Raw genomic sequence first — 17,049 nt, 5'->3', positions numbered from 1 at the left:
CCTTCCTCCCGCTTCCCCCTTCCTCCCCCTTCCTCCCGCTTCCCCCCTTCCTCCCCCTTCCTCCCCTTTCCTCCCCCTTCCTCCCCTTTCCTCCCCCTTCCTCCCCTTTCCTCCCGTTCCTCCCTGTTCCCACCCCCGTACCCATTCCTCCCCGTTCCAACCCCCTTCCTCTTTACCCTCCCCCTCCCCTGAGCATTTGCAGCTGCCCCTAAGCTGGAAGCCCCCACCTGAATGCGATGCAGTTTGACATGTGGCCTCCCCCAGCCTTCTAGCTGGGGTCTCAATGATCCTGTCTGCTAAAGGGGTCCTCAGCTGCAGCTTCTCACCCCACGCACAGATGATGTCACTCCCTTGCCTGTTAGTGATATCCCCTCTCCCTCCCCAACTCCTCTTTGTTCTGAACCGTGCCCTGGAAACCAAGGCCTGGCATCCTGCAACTCAGGGTGTCATCTTCTTACCTGCAGAGCTGCCTCAGCCTGCTAGGCCTCTTCTGCAGTGCCCCCTCCCCACAAGCCTCCCCACCCCCCACACAAGCTTTCATAGAAGATGTCCTGAGCCCTCAATAAGTCCTTAGATCTTAGGGGAGGGGCTGTATTGCATGAGCTGCTAGCCCTCAGGGGACTGTCCAGTAAAAGCCTGTGGATTTGACCATTAAAAACTATTCAGCCAGTCATTATTACCCCTGTTTACCGATGGGAAAGCTGAGGTTCTGAGGGACAGAACTCTTTGAGGTCACACAGCGGCAGAAGTGCCTTTCCCCTGAGGCTTCCCAAAGGCTACAATGTCCTGGAAAGATGGGATCATGGAATAGATGGAGTCAGGACAAGTCTGTTTCTCTCTAAGTATGTGACCCTGTACCCATCCTTACCAGGGGCTTCAATTTTCTTGTCTGGGAAATGGAGCCACAATGTGTTCACCTCCCTAGGGCCGGGCACATTGGAGGACGTGACTTGATCCCTAGTCTCTTGTGCCCACACCAGTCATTAAGCCACTGCAGCCCCTAGATGCCTACATCTCCTCCTGGCCACTCTCCCCTCACTGCCTTGTTAGTTTGGCACTTAGAAGCAATTAGGGATAAGCAGTGTCATCTCAATGAAAAGCATGGAAAATTACAAAGATGTGGGGAGCCAGCAGGTCCACCTCCGTGTTGGGTATGTGGCCTGTGGGCAACATTGTCTGGTCAGGGAGGCATTGGCTGAGCCAGGTACTTGATTCCAAGCAGAGGGAAGTCTGGGCAGGATTTGATCAGCTTATCTTTGACCCAGTGGGGGCAGGGACATTCCCATGCATCCGTTGTCTTTCCAAGGCCCCCTCCCTTCTGCTGGAGTGAGTACGATTCCCTGGCCAGGGTTGGACCTGGCTTGGTGGGTGGCTTCTCGTCCACAAGGCAGGGAACAGTGCAGGTGCATAGTCAACTCCTGGCCCCCTCAGGGCCTCTGTGCCACCCCTTGGAGCTGGCACTGGGACACTGGCGAAGTCCTAGAACCCACAAAGTCACATCTCTGTGACAATGGAATGAATTATTTTCTTTTAACTCTGAGACACACATATTGCCTCCTAATTGAGTTTGATTTAAGTGAATAATCAAAGTAACTTGTTTTCCCTGGCACTGTGCTGATGGGCAATGTGCTAGGGCTTGGGGTCTGCCCAGCAGGTCCAGGATGCCAGGCAAAGGGCTGGAGCCACCTCTAGACCTTGGGAGGACATGTGTGTGGCCTGCTGTGTCATAGCAGGCCAGTTCCTGCAGCCCATAGCAGAGTCTAGAGCTACTCAGCCTCAGGGTGGGAGTAAGGAGACTGTGCGTAAGAGAGAGAGAGACAAGGAGGGAGGGAGAGTGAGCGTGTATATCTTGGGGAAGGATTGGACTTTATCCTAAGACTTGGCTCTACTAAAAATTATTTTAGTGTTGAAATAGCCTTTTTAGATGAAATGATGATGATTATAATAATGTGTTGTCTGAGCAAAATAAAACTTGGCATCCATGTCTCTTCTCCCAATTAATTTTCTTTTACTTAACTGTGAAATCCTAGAAGCAGGGACCTATAGACATACTAGAAGAGTCAACAGCCTGGGGTGGAATCAGTAATGTGCTGGTGAATGTTTACAATTTGTTCTCCAGGGGGAAAAACATGGTTTCTAGCATTTGCCAATTCCTGTGGTGTAAATATTCCCACCATGACCTATTTCAAGCTCCTCAGGTGATGGTACCGAATGCAGAGTTGGAAAGAGGTGCACAGAATCAGCTTTTGTGAGTCAGCTTTTGTGACTCCAGCACACTTCTAGGGCAAGTCCTGTGTTCACTACTTCCTGGATAGGTGACCTTGTACAGGTCAGTTGAACCCACTATGCCTCAGTTTCCTTATCTGTAAGGTGGGATGATAATGTTTGCTTCTTTGTAAGGACTGAAGCGAGAAAGTAGGTGACATGCTGGCACTGCACCTTGTACGTAGTGGATGCCCTCGCACATAATGAGTCCCAGGAAGGATTGATTGGCATTTTGTCCTCTACACCAGTGAGTGGCTGAGGTCAGGGTCAGGGCCAGGGCAGAGCTAATGGTTCCCTTTGGGGATCAGATCCTCACTCTGCCCATTTGTCTGCCCCCTGCGTGGCTGACTGTGATAGCCCATCCCAACATTAGCCCCCAGGACTCCATCGCAGGAGCACAAAGGAGCCATCCGCTATGTTGTCCACCCACAACCAGGCCCCGGTGGACAGGGGCCAGGGGTCACGCAGGCTGTCAATTTTCTGCTGCCCTTTGCCCTCCCCAGGCTGGCAGCTGAGGCCTGCTTGCCCTTCTTAGCCCAGCCTGCAGCCTGGCCTCCACCCGCACTCAGGGTTAGATTTTCCCCTGTGGTGGGGAGCGGAGGAGGGAATCCGGCTGTGGCTCAGCCAGCAACAAGCCGAAGCTAATACCTCTTTCTTTTGATGTTGATTTTTTTTTTTCCATCATGGTCCTGACATTCAGCTTGGCAAATTGCAATTAGTGATCTGCCTGCCTCCTGCTCCGAGTTCCCATGCCAACCGACCCAGGCACATACAGTTGCATGGGCCCAGCCCCTTAGTCACAGGCCTGAGTGGAGGAGGCAGGGCAGGAGGCCAGGTAGAGGCTTGGGCTCTTCTGATCTATGGAGCCAGAACAGTCCTGGCCCAAGTGGCACTGGAGGAGGCAGCAGGCCCAGGGAGTTGGGACCAGATGCAATCTCCTGTACCCCATGGCTCCCGGGGTACCTCCAGAGGCTGGGGGGCTGGCATCACCCTGCCCCTACTGTACCCTGTGGGCTGTGTTTGACCCATGGCTTATTTAAATCTTCATGGTAACTTTTTTGTGCGCCCTTCCTGGAAAGGTCTTGGTCTGTAAAATGGGAGTGTGTCAAGTGGGATGGAGAAGTTGAGATACCTTTTCAAATGCATGAGGGCAAAGAGCACCTTTGTGGTTCTGTGTGGTTCTCTCTGGCTGGCCTCTGGCAAGGTCTAGTGTGGTTTTGCTCGCCTGATCTGGCTCTGCTTAAGGGAGTGGGTCATGTATCTGAACCCAGGCAAGGCCTTGCCCCAGACTCCTTCCCTCTTCCAGGTTGTGGGTCTGAGAATAGAGGGCCACGTGACCAACTGTCCATCCTGTCCACTCACAAAGATCCCCATGCAGCGAACACGCTTGACTTACCTATTCTCATGTGTTCTTATAACACCCTGAAAGGTGGCCCCAAATTATCCCCGTATTCCAGAGAAGGAAGCTGAGATGGAAATGGGTTAAAACAATCCCAGGGTGGGCCGGGCACGGTGGCTCATGCCTATAATCCCAGCACTTTGGGAGGCCGAGAAGGGCGGATCACAAGGTCAGGAGATCGAGACCATCCTGGCTAACACAGTGAAACCCCATCTCTATTAAAAATAGAAAAAAATAGCCAGGCGTGGTGGCGGGCACCTGTAGTCCCAGCTACTCTGGAGGCTGAGGCGGGAGAATGGCATGAACCCAGGAGGCGGAGCTTGCAGTGAGCAGAGATCGCACCACTGCACTCCAGCCTGGGCGACAGATGGAGACTGTCTCAAAAAAAAAAAAAAAAAGAAACAAAAAGCAATCCCAGGGTGGTACCAGTGTGAGGGAGACCTGCTCAGGATGTGGCTCAGGTGGATTGTGAGGCAGGATGGTCTGCAGTGGACTCCTGAGTGGGTGATTCCTGCTGGACATCCAGCAATGAGCCTCGGGTAAGCGTCTGTCTACCAGGGTGTTGGATAGGCAAGGGCTGCCTAATCTGGAACTCTCCAAGTCCACTGCTCAGGTGAGACCTAGAGGGGCAGGGACCTGCCCAGTTACACAATGACTTGGTGACAGCAGTGTTCCCTCCCCTTCTCTAGGCCCCACCTGGCCTTGGGAACAGGAGGCTCCAAGATCCAGCAGACCTCACTCCCTGAGGCTCCCTCATGTCTCCCTCCTCCCTGGTGTCCAGAAGTCCCCAAGTTCAGAGCAGCTACATCAAGGGCTGGCTCTTCACAATGAAAAGTAGCCTCACTGCAGGCTTCTCTGAGCCGCTGAGCTCCCTCAGCACATCCACAATGCAATCCTGTCTCCTCCCCGCCACCCCACAGTGCATGAGGAGCACCTGGGCCACTGGGTCTGGACTTCAAAGGGGAATCACAGGGGCTTGCTGGTTCCTTGCTGTGGGTCCTCCTCTAGTGAAAATTGGGGTGTGAGTGGATAGCTGCCCCCAGTGCCCTCGGGTTGGCTGGGGTGGGGCTGTGCAGCTCTGAGCGGGCCCTCCTGACACCTCTCTCCTCTCTCTGCATACAGGATGCAGCACTGGGCCCGGCGTCTGGAGCAGGAGGTAGACGGCGTGATGCGGATTTTTGGAGGCGTCCAGCAGCTCCGTGAGGTGAGCCCGGTGCCACTTGCTGTCTCTTCAGGGACCCTCTTCCAAGGGAAGGGGAAAAGTTTCAGAAATAAAGAGTGAGGAAGATTTGGTTTAATGGAGGTCCTGGTGTGGTGGGACCTGATGGGCCCGTGGGGGCAGGTGGGACATGACTGGATGGGCAGCACTCCTCTGGGGCCTGGCCTGCTCTTCCTGAGGCAACGATCGGAGCCACCACCCGGCTTGGACGATGACCCTGTTGCTGAAAGGGATTTGGAGCTTTTTGGGCTTTCAGGAGGGAGAGGTCTGTGTCTGAGGCACACCTGGGGTGGGAGCCCAGGCCTGGGAGAGGTCTGTGTCTGAGGGACACCTGGGGTGGGAGCCCAGGCCCGGGAGAGGTCTGTGTCTGAGGGACACCTGGGGTGGGAGCCCAGGCCCAGGAGGGGTCAGTGGACGCAGGGGTGCACAGGAGCTGAAGGGATCCAGGAAACAACGGGATGGCCGGTCCACACCAGCCCGAAAGCGGTGCTTGAGGTGCTGTAGCAGGAGACAGTGGAAATCCCATGCCTGGTGGGATGAGGGATCAAGGTGTGGGAGGGGTGATTGATTCGGCACCAGCCACCACATCCATCCTGGGAGATTATGTTAATGTTTGAAATAGTGATGTGAAGAGCAGGCCATCCGTCACCCCCAGAAGCTGCAAAATGTGCTGCTGTCAGGCCCCGGGCTCCTGAGCCATTGCTCTCTACGTGGAGATGCAGAGGCTGGGAGGGCCGAGCTCTTGGAGTGATGGAGCTACGACTCTCGGGGTACGTGCAGTCTTTGAGGATCTTGTTGCCGGGGGCTTGGGCCAGGAGGTACTGACCAGAACTGAGCAGGGGATTAAATGGGGGTCTCCCACTGAGAGTTGGCCCGGGAACAGCAGAGTAAGCCAACCTACTGTTGCTAGTTCAGTCAGGAGTCCAGGTCCAGGGTTTGGGGATTATATACCCACTGTGTTCCTGTTGTCCCTGTTGGTCAGGGCCAGGGTCAGCAGATGTAACCTCGGTGGGGCAGGGACCGTGGGGGTTGTCCTCAATCCCTTCCTCATGCTTAGCTTATAGCTGGTGCCCAGGAAGTGGGGGTGGCAGCCAGTGTGTTGACATTGGGTGTGAATGTAGGACCTCTGGCACAGGCTGGGGCTGGTCATGGGTGGCTAAGGACGTGGCAACGCCGTGGGAAGGGAGAGTCCAGGTCTGGAGGTCTGTGTCCTCCCTGCCAGTGGCCCAGCGACGCTAAACACCCCTTTCCTGGTTGCTGGGCTTGGATGTCAGCAGCCTCCATCACACTGTCTTCCTGTGAACTCTGAATGACTCAGCCGCACTTGGAGGCCGGCAGAGCTATCCAGAGAAAGTGCTGTACGAAAAGCTGTTCCGGAACAGGAGTCAATTTAGGCTCAGGAATAGCACCCAGCACTAACCAGGCTCCAAGTAGCCACTGCCAAGGATAGCTGTGTGAGCTAATGAAGGAATGATAGCTCCCTGATGTGTGCAGCCAGCACCTTTCCAAGTTTCATATCGGGACATAAGCTATACCACATATCAGGAGTTAACTGTACTCCTCCAGTCAATAATCCTTCATGCCTCAAACCTTTAGCTTGAAGATGTTGTTTATTTTATATTCACGGGCAACTCAGGCTCTGAATGTCTGGCAATGAGAAAATAGTGTTCATACGTCATGGCTGAGGTCTGTCTGGACCAGTGAGCTTGCTAGATTCTGAGAACCAGAATCCCAGCTCAGCGCACCATCATGTGCCCCTGGGTGAGCCTGGATCCTCTCTGATCCTCATTCTTGACCCATACACAGCTGGGAAGTCTGACCGGAGGATGAAGTGGTGAAAACAGCAATGGACAGGCTGATACAGATACGCCCCTTTTTTGGAAATCAAATTTGAATTTCCCTCATTGATCATTTTCACTCCCAGGGATAATTTCCCTTCCTTTCTCATGGGACTTGAGAGATTCTAGACACTTTCATCAGTGAGCTTGTCTCCCCCACCCTCTCCCTCCCAGCAGTCACCAAGGTGGTCATGCTGCTGGCTTGTAGCAGAGCTGGGGCATGGACCCAGGGCTCCTGACTCCTGTTCCAACGTGCAGCTCCGGCTGTGGCTCCACTTCCCCTCTTGGTAGGGTGGACAAGATGAGCCTGGGGCAGTAGGGAGCTGGGCCAGAGCAGGGCCGTGCTCAGCGTGGCAGGCAGGCAGGCAGAGAAGTGCTGACCTGGCATCCCCGGCTTCTCCTGGCACTCTGGTGGAGTGTCTCTGCTTGCCGATGGCTGCCAGCGCTCCAGCGGCTCTCTGTTCTGCTCTAGTTTTCCGCATCTGCTTCTTCAGCCTCTTACTTCCTGCCAACAGCTCTGGGGCTGTTTCTTGGCACGGGGCACTCTGGTGAGGTGGGCGTGGGGGTTGGGGGTTGAGGTGTAGAGTTCTAGAGGAAGAGGGCAACCCTGTGGGAGCAGGAGGAGCCAACCAGTTTGCTCCCTAGCCCTCCACAACTCACCCCTGACCCCGACTGAGCCACCATTGCTCTCCAAATGCACACGAAGACGGTCCATGTACCCAGCCCATACCTGGCTCTGATAGGTCAGGAGGATGCTTGGAGAAAAGCCCTGGCCCAGCTGTGATACTGCTGCAGACCCTGGCACCAGCTCTGCCAAGCTGACAGCCTTGGCCCCCAGTGGGGCTGCCCCTCCTCAGCCCTCCTTGAGCTGATTCTGAGTTGCCCCCAAACAGCTGGGGTGATCTGGCATCCAGGCCCCTTGGCCTTCTTCCCCTCAAAGGCTGCCCAGCCTGCGTGCCCCCATCCTAGAGGCTGCCCCACTCCCAGTAGCTTGGAGCCATGAGGGCTGGCAGCTGCCAGAGTGCAGAAACTGCAGACAGTAGCGTTTGGGGATGTTTTCCTTGCCTTGGCACTTTCTTCCTCCTGACCTCACCATAACCCCCATGAGGGCATGGCTGGGTGCAGACTGGCCCATTTGCAGGTTGAAACTGTGGCATACTTCTGTGGCATGTGGGCACTCCCTGTGAAGACCTCATCTCATTTCCTCATCAAACATCGCAGCTAGTGCATAGCTGGAGCTCTCCTTGTGGCCTGGTGCTTACGTATTGTCCCCACCCCCACGCTTGTCCAGACACCCTGAGTCGCATCCTCCTGGGTTCCCCAGCCCAACTCCCCCAACCCGTGGCCCACTCTTGCCCTCAATAGGCCACAAAAGTATAGACCCTACTGTGATCTCCCCCTGCAGAGCCCCTAGGGCCTGAGCAAGGTGTCTGGAGCCTCTTTTCTACCCTCCCACTTCAGCACCATATTGTCCCATCCTGGGGGAGAATAGAGTGCATATGCTTGGGCTCTGAGCTCATTTACATAATGAGGTTGATCAGGATGAATAATTCATCAGGTGCCTGGGGGTGCATGGGGAATGGGGGTGGGGAGGATGTGGAGCTGGGACAGGTCTCCCCTCTCTGAAGCCCAGGTCACTCTGATGGGTACAGCCAGGAACCTGCCCTCTTCTGGCTAGGTGTCTAGGGTCCAGGGGGAGCAACGCTGGGAACCTGGTGGGAAGGCAAAGCAGGAGAGATTATAGTCAGACATGATGAAGAATCAGTTGGCTCCTGAGGCATGCCAGCCCCGGGATGCATTCCTGACCTCGGAGAGACACCTTCCTTGGAGGATCTCTATAGAAGGAGGGAAGCTCCTCTGCCTGGGGTCGGGGCTGAGGCTAGAGCTGCCTGGCCAGAGCTGGGCTAGAAGCAGGAACCCGAGACAGCCATGTTTGGAGGCCACAGGCTACCCTCTGGGAAGGCTCAAGCCAATTCTGGACCCATGGAAGCCTTTCCCAGTCCTCATCAACCACTCATAGCTTGCGTGCTGGTCAGGGCAGAAATGGCATACGGCGTGACCCACGTCCTGCCTGCCTTAATCCCATGATGGCTTTAGCCCAGCTACATGCTGCTAGTTATTCCTGTGATCCTATCATACAAATGGGGAAACCGAGGCCCTGGCTGCTGTCTCCACCAGCCAGTCTCATAATGGATCCCTGGCAGGTCAGCCCTGAGTGGTGGTTGGGGAGCTGTCTAGCAGAGGAGCTACCCGGGGCCGCCCCTCCCCAAGACTGCTGAGCCTGCATTCACAGAGAATGGGACCCCAGGACTTGGAAATCCCCAACCTGAGTCTTTTGTTCCCCTCCCACTTCTGTGCTTCTCTGGACAGTCATGGTGATTCAGATCAATGGTGTCTGTGTGTCTTCATTTCTTATGGGTAGCCAGGAATGGTATTTTCCAACCAGTGACAGCGGCACAGTCCTACTCCATCTACTCCATCTTCTCTGCCCCCAGCCATCTCTGTGCCCCGTCTGCTCAGCACTCCTCAGGAATGTGTAATTAATATTTGTGGAGTACTACATCTGGAGCTGGCTCCCGGCACTGACCAAAGTCTGGCCATGTCCAGGGCCACTTTCTCGAGGGGCTCAGGTAGGTGGGACAGGGCCACTCTGCAGGTGCCTTTGAGACAGGCCTCCCCCGTCCCCTTCCACCCTCCACCTCAGCCGGCACCACCAACATCTGAAACACATGCACACTCACACACTGACTCTGGGGGTGCTGGCTGAGGCTGAGCTCTATTACCATCTAGGGAGGGTACACTCTGGGCGGGTGCCCTCTGGGCATCCAAAGTGGGATTAGCAGTGCCCACAAGTGCCAGGGAACCTCAGAACCTAAGAGGGGCTGGAGCAGAAGAGGAAGAAGGAAGCTGGTGGGGAGGGGCGCCCAGAGGGCCAGGCAAGAGGAGCACAAGAAGCTGTCCCCCCTAGACCCCACAGAAGGTCCCCTCACCAGAGCACTGTGGTTAACATGTGCCCGCAGGAGACAGGCATGCAGCTCCTTGGCCAGGTCCCCCACTGGCACAGGCTGTCGCACTGACGCACCGAGAGTCAGGTGAGGGGTGGCAAGCACGGCACAGCCCCCTGCAGGGCTCCTGCAGCCTTGAAGCCAGCATCTCCGGGCTCTGCACTTGCTCATCGCGCAGCCTCCACCCCTCTACCCAGCCACCTCCTGTTGAGGCCCAGCGGCGCCCTCGTCTCCTGGTGTAGATGATGGGGATGTGGGGCGCATCAGGGTGGGGGGCAATGGGGAAGTGCGGGTGTGAAATATGCCGCTGGATAGGGATTGCTGTCGCTTGCCTCCCTAAAAACCCACATATATTATTCTTTAATGGAAAGTTAATTGTCTTATTATTCCCTCCATATGGTCCTCTTGCTTGGCACCCAGCAGGGATGCATGGGGCTAAAGGGGGGGGCTCCCGGGAGGGCGTCTGAGACGTGGTGAGGCCGCTGCTCGAGCATAATTGGGTAGAGAGAGGCAGATGCATAGGAGCCTGACCAAAGCCCTGCCTAGACCCCCTCTGTGTCCCCCCCAACCCGGCCTGCTCTCTGCCTCTTTCCTTCCCAGGCCCAGACCTGGGGGCAGCCTCTTCTGGTACCCTTCTCCCCCGCCCACTGTAAAGTCTGGGAATGTTCTCTCTTGAGCACTGTGTGGGGAGACACAGGATTAGATGGGGAGTGGCTGTTGCCATCTTGACCACCCCCCCCGCCCCCTCCCCCCATATACACACACACTCTGTTGCTGGCAGGAGAAAATTCCATTTTTGAGAAGCTTTTCTAAAGCTATTTCATCCATGGCAGGCATCTGGCCTGGGCCAGCTGACTGGCTTAGGTCGCCCATATCCTTCCACACGCCCTCATCAGAGAGGGGCTGTGTGGGCAGGGGGACTGTCCTGGGATGCCTGTCCCAGGGATCCTGGCTCATGTTGGCCACCCTTTCTGTGGCACCAGCCACCTGGAGCCTCCCCCACCCCAGTGGCTCCTCCAGCCTGCTGAGGCTGGGCCAGGTATGGGTCCCCTTCTCAGTCCCTTGTTCCCTGTCAGGCCTCCTCTCTTCCTGCCCCCTGGAATGAGGGTATTGTATCAGAACAGCCTAGACAAGGTAGAGATGCAGTGGCAGGAAGGCCCCAGAGAGGCCTGGCTGCACATGGGCCCCTGGCTCCTAGAGTCCTGGCAGGGCAGCGCTGGGGCAGGGAACCCTGCTCCAAGGCTTCTGGGATTCTGAGTAGCCTCAGCATGGAGTTGCCCCCCAGGTTTCTGTGGAGGCCATGGGCACAGAGGGGCAGGTCTGTGGGAGCAGCATCTCTGGGTGGGACCAGCTGGTGGTGCAGTCATGGAGAGGGGCCTCCAGCTTCCAGCTTGTGCCAACAGGTCACTAGAGGGCACTTCCAAGATCAGTTCTCAGGGGATGGGGAACAGCTTGGAGTGGGAGAGAAGCGGTAGGAAAAGCTGTGCCTTCTGAAGGTAGGACCTGCCTGTGGTCCCACAGCTAAGGCCAAGCTGGATTTGGGTTTGAACCTAGGGCCTGTGCCAGGGGCAACAGCTGGATGGTGGGAAGTGGTGAAAGGATGAAGCAGACAGGAAGGGCAGGCACTGTGGGACCCGGGACATGTTGTCCTGCCTCTCTGAGCCTTGATTCCCTCACCTGGGAAATGGGGATCCAAGCAGTACTGTCTCACAGGGTATGTGAAGATCTCAGGGGAGCAGGAGCAAGGAACGGCTGCAGACATAGCCCTGCGTAAGTGTGGGGTGTCTTTGTCCCATCCCCACCCCCACAACCACTGTCAATTGCCTGCCCTTCCAGAGGTTGATCACAGTTTAGAAAAGTGCACATGCCCAAGGTGTCCTTTCTGCTTGATTCAGTCCAGGGGTTTAGAAACTGGTCCCTTCATCTCTGTTGATCATGACACCTTTTAGGGACATCTCCCTAAGAGAGGCACAAAGGCCACCAAGCTGGGGCAGAGCTTGAAAAAATAGGGCCTGTGGACCAGCGAAGGGTACGTGATTTCTTTGGCCGGAAATCCAGGGAGCTAGCTGCAGAGATGCTGTTGGGGAGGAGATGGGCAGAGACAAAAGGAAGGGCCCCTATACCCCGGAAGACTGTGAGTCAGTTTCTCCAATCAGTCAACAAGTTGACACCTTGTCTTTCAGGCCTCATGGGCTTAAAGAAGGGGATGGACAGCTGGGCGTGGTGGCTCATGCCTGTAATCCCAGCACTTTGGGAGCCTGAGGCGGGCAGATCAGTTGAGGCCAGGAGTTCCAGACCAGCCTCGCCAACATAGCAAAACCCTGTCTATACTAAAAATAGAAAAACTAGCTAGGCATGGTGGTGCATGCCTGTAATCCCAGCTACTTGGGATGCTGAGGCAGGAAAATTGCTTGAACCTGGGAGGTGGAGGTTGCAGTGAGCCGAGATCGCTCCACTGCACTCCACCCTGGGCAACAGAGTAAGATTCTGTCTCAAAAAAAAAAAAAAAAAAAGAGAGAGAGAAGGGGATGGAATGGAGTAGGGAGTCATACAAAGCCACCCAACTCTGACCTGTGCCTAGATGTTGGCGTTGGGAATGGGGAAGTTAGTGCATAAGAAAATAGAGTGGCTGAGGCCAGAGCTGAGGATCGGGGGTTCTTGAGGGTGGGATCTCTCAGGATCTCTGGAAGGTTCTCTGCCTGGGTTCTCTGTCCCTCAGTTTAAGGAAGAGACAATCTCAGTGGCCATGAGCAGAACCTCCCTAGGCAGACAGCACTGCTCTGCCTGGAAGATTTTAGTCGCTAACCCTTGGCTTTGCTGCAGGGCCCTTCCCTGAAGTGAGGGCCGCTCAATCCTTCCATCTTGGGGATCAGCAAGGTTTGTCTGTGAAACTTTCCTAAAGCCCTACACACACACACACACACACACACACACACACACACACACACACACACACACAGTATTCTGATGAACTTGCTGGTTCTCTTCAGAGGTCCCTAGGGAGGCTGGCCTTACAGCAGGACAGTGGGAGATCAGTTCAAACTCAGCCCTTGCATCTTGTTGAAGAGTAGCCAGGGTCTGCTGTCACCCCAGCCGGCCTATGCATCCATCTCTGAAAAGGGACAGAGCTGCCATGTCCAGAGCCGGAGGCTGGTCTGAATGTTCGAGGGTGGGAGATGGGGCTTGGGGACAGAGGGCTGAATGGGTTTATGCTCGGCCCCCCGGGGACAGTTGACCCAATCTGCATTCCTCCCCCATCCTTCACTCCCTTTCATTGCTGGATCAGTGGCAGCCACGGAGACACTTGCCTCAGATTCATGGAGCCCCAAGCACTTGGCGGAGGCAGAGAAGTAATTGGTTCTGACAAACCACAGCCGGCCCCAGGGGCGGCAGGAGCAGCATTCCCCACAACCAGACAGGAGATGGAGGCTCAGCATGGCCTCTCTCCACCTTCTCTGAGTGTGGCTGCCCTCACCTTGTAAGCGGAGATTTTATGTTTGGAGAAAGTTACGGAGCCATAAAACTTTTCTTATATCTGTCTCCCAGCCTTGGGACCTGACAGTTCTGAACAGAGGCTGGCCTGCTCCATGGAGAGGGGGAGAGACTGAGGCAAGGGTTGGCTCCTGGGCAGACCCCCTCCTTGTCTATCTTTGGGTTCTCCTAAAGCAGGGAACCAAGTGACCGACCCTTGGAGCTTGAGGTCCTGACCTCAGTATGCAAGGGTGTGCAGTCTGGATGGAGAGGCAGGCTATGCACACACGCAGGCGGGCAGGTGTGTACATATGCCTGTGGGGTACACATGTCCATAGGTGCCCACAAGGCTGACATGGAGGAGGTGCCCAGCTAGTAACTATTTAGTAGATGGAGAAGCAAAGCGGCAGTGCTCTGAGGACTGAAAAGGGACAGATCCCGGCTCTGACTCTGTCCCATTCAGCCTTGGGAACCATCTGCCGCCATGGAGAAACTGAGACTAGTGCATCAGGGTTGACTGAGCCTTGATGCCAGATGCCCTAGGAGATGTAGCAGGCATGGGGCATCTGCCAGGACTCAACCCCACATAGGTGATCCCTGGATTGCTCTTTGTGAGGGTATGGAGGGCCCAGCAGCAGTGGAGAGGAGCTGGATGTGAGAGTGTGCTGGCTACCCAGATACTGGTCTGGGGCTAGGGAGGCTGGCCATTCCTAGAGTGACTTGAAGGCTTGGCCCAGGTGTGTGGCACCAGGCTGGGGTAGCAAGGAGCCTTTCTCAGGCCTTTGGGTGTCCTCCCCTTCACTCTCACTAGACCACTCAGCTTCTTCAAGTCCACTTGCCACACTCCTCACTCCCCCCACCCCCTTACAGGCCTCTTCCCAGCTTTTTAAACCCAGCCCACAGCTCCCCTCCTCCAGGAATCCCTCCAGATCAATGCTGAGGCCAGTGGTGTCTGATACTTGCTGCTGCCTTCAGCTTTTGCATCTTTCGGGTACAGACAGAAGATGGGGGTTGTCAGGAATCTCTGGCAGGCCCAATCCAGTGTTCCCATCAAATGGGGTATGGAGACCATGGCCAGAAGGCAGGGTCATGCCCAGGCTTTCCAGGAGTCCACCTGAGCGCAGGCGGTCAGACTGGGAAGGCAGCTAGCCCTGGTGATTCTTGGTCCCGTGATCCACTGTAGACACAGTTCCTGACCTGCTGAGGCTCATGTGAGGTGGAACATGGGCTGATCATGGTGCATGAGAGATGCGTGGTGCTGCATGGGGAATGTGAGCACACATGCCTGCACACGGAGAAGAGAACAAGTGAACCCCTGTGCGTCAGTGCTGTAAGTAACATGTGAGCGTTTGTGTGTCCATAGATGGGAGTGGTCATAGAAGGTGAGCATGTGCATGTGTGTGTGCACAAATGTGCAGTTCTGAGTGCTGCCTGTGGAGGTGTGAGCGGGCACACATTAGGGTAGGGTGGGACTGTGAGGAGGCAGGTGTGGAGAGCTCTGTCACCCGAGCAGGCGAGAAATACTTAGCTGATTAATTAGCAAAACTGAGAAATCTCAATTGTGGGTGAGGAGCACACACACACACACACACATGCGCACACACACACTTCCCCCATGCATGGTGAGCATCCCCCCAGTCACTCTGTCTGACACTGCTCAGCAGCCCTGCATGGGGGCGGGCTGCCAGGTGGTTGGGGGTGCATCCTGGGGTGGGGCTGGACCAAAGATCCCTACTGTGGAGATCATAGGCCTTGTGCAAGGCAGTTCTCATCCCTAATCCAGTGCTCACAGAGGCTGGTGGTGAGGCCACCTAGGACCTTGTCCCCATTTCACAGATGAGAGAGCTGTGGCTGGTAAGGAGCAAGGAGCCAGAGCCTCATTTCCAGGTCCCGGGCCTCCTGGGGAGTGGGGGCATCCTCCAGAGTTTGCAGGCATGGTCAGGTGATTCTCCAGTACACTTGGATCCACTGAAGAGTTACCTTCCAAAGGCAGGGGGACCTGTCTTGGTTCCTTTGGGCTTAGAGAAGAGCTAGTGTCCACCAGGGAGCTTTCTACAGTACAAGACAAACCACTCCCACTTACAACCCCTAGATGCTTGTCACAATCCAGTTTCCTCTGCATGCCTTGCAGGCAGGCCAGGGAGACCTCATCCCCTAGAAGCCTTCTTAACACCTCCCTTCACCCGATCCTAGAAAGTGAGGGTCCCCCATGCTCCCCAGCTCCCATAGCCCTGTGCGCCTCCCCATCAGCATGAATCGCTGTGATTGCAGCTGCCCGTGTTTCACGTTCGTCATTTGGGCACAGCTCCTGGGACACTGATGGGATCTGTTGAACTTGTACCTGAGTCTTAGAGTCTGGGTTTGATGCTGACTCCTGGCAGGCAGACCTGCTGCCCCTCAAAGACCCCTGGCCCTGCCACTGCACTGCATCATTGTGCAGGGAGACCCGGAAGCTGGGTCAAGTGGCAGCCACTTGCCTCTTGATCAGGTGCTGACGGAGGAGCCTTCATTATGCTCCATCTACCAGTGTGGAATAAATTGGTGTGCAGTGAATTTATTCCTTCTAAAGACGGACTTTCACACCGGGGAAAACTTTTAAAAAGAACATTTATATAAAAAGCAATTACCATGCCAGTAATTTGTACGTATTCTATCTACCCCTTCCATCGCTGCCTTTGTGTTCAAATGTGGCCACCTCCCGGGCAGCTGCAGCCTGGCACCCAGCCTCCCGACTACAGCATGCCGCCTGCTGGAGTGGCCTCCTCCTCCGGGAAGGATCAGGATGGAGGGCCTAGGCCCAGCAGGAGTATGGACTCCAGGAGTACAGCTGGGTAGATTTATGCTCAGAACAGGTGCTTTGGAAATTTCCTCCCATGTGCATCTCTGTCCCGAGGTTGCTCCAGCCCCAGTCCCAGGGCTGGCACATCCTTTCTGGGCCCTTCTTGGCAGCAGCCAAGCACTTAAAGGCACCTGCTTTCCAGCAGCCTTGCAGCCCAGTTCGCTAGAGGAGGAGGCAGTGGTGTGGGAGCAGGTATTTTCCCTCCGAGGAGCCACTAACGGGCACCCTGCTTCCCCAGCCATTATTGCTCTCACACTCGATGCATTATGTAAATTGTCTCCGTTGCTAAGTGGTAGAGGAGCCATTCAGGGGAAACGAAGGAGCAGGTCTGGAGCCTTCTAGAGGCAAAGCAGACTAGGCCCTGAAAACTCATCCTCTGCATCAAGAAGGGTCTGGCTGCTTCTCCTCTTAGACTAGGACCCCTGAGGCTGGCATACTGTCTCCCCCTCAGACCACAGCTTTTATGTGGGCTGTGGCTTCACCCCCACAGCAGACAGGGGTTCCCAGGAGGCTGGATAGGTTCCCTCATTGAACAGGGCCACCAGATTGAGGCTTTGCTACCCACTCAGACCAGCTCCTGGGGTAGGACACATGCCCCTCTGTTGCCCAGGAAGGTCTGCTTCTCCCACCTGCATGATCTTCAGCAGCAGCTGGGCACTGGAGCCCTCCAGGAATGTGCACACTCAACTCACAGCCTTAGATGCCCTTGGCAAACTAGAGAAGGTCATGTCTAGTCCCAAGCTAGTTGACCTGCCTCCTCCACAGATCCTGGAGTGCCCAAATAATCTTGGGCCACTTCTGAAGTGAGTACCCAGTAAACGTGGGATGTAGAAAGGTGAATATTTGGGGTGATCCCACATCCTGGGGTGCCAGCAGGTTCTTGGGGCACTGGGGGGGCTTCAGTCTCAATGAGCCATGGCCTGGGCCTGGTCAAGGCCTGGGTGATGGAGGGAGTTCTCCCAGGGTACTCACCTGGCCTGCTGTCCTGCCTTTTGAGGAGCTCCCATGCTCCC

General features: G+C 55.7%; 1 protein-coding gene across 9 annotated transcripts in view; it reads left to right on the top strand.

Moving 5' to 3' along the window:
* Positions 1-17,049, top strand: part of CACNA2D2 (calcium voltage-gated channel auxiliary subunit alpha2delta 2) — a 141,196-nt gene that overhangs the window by 22,931 nt on the left and 101,216 nt on the right. For all 9 annotated transcript variants that reach the window (XM_034956531.2, XM_055109986.1, XM_034956530.2 and 6 more), the window contains exon 2: positions 4,787-4,868. In XM_034956531.2, coding sequence (XP_034812422.2) covers positions 4,787-4,868 — 82 coding nt within the window. The remainder of the gene's footprint in view (positions 1-4,786; positions 4,869-17,049) is intronic.

This window comes from Pan paniscus, chromosome 2 (genome assembly GCF_029289425.2).
Source record: "Pan paniscus chromosome 2, NHGRI_mPanPan1-v2.0_pri, whole genome shotgun sequence".
NCBI lineage: Eukaryota > Metazoa > Chordata > Mammalia > Primates > Hominidae > Pan > Pan paniscus.
Note: the sequence above shows the minus strand (reverse complement) of the source record. Positions and strands in the feature narration are given on the sequence as shown.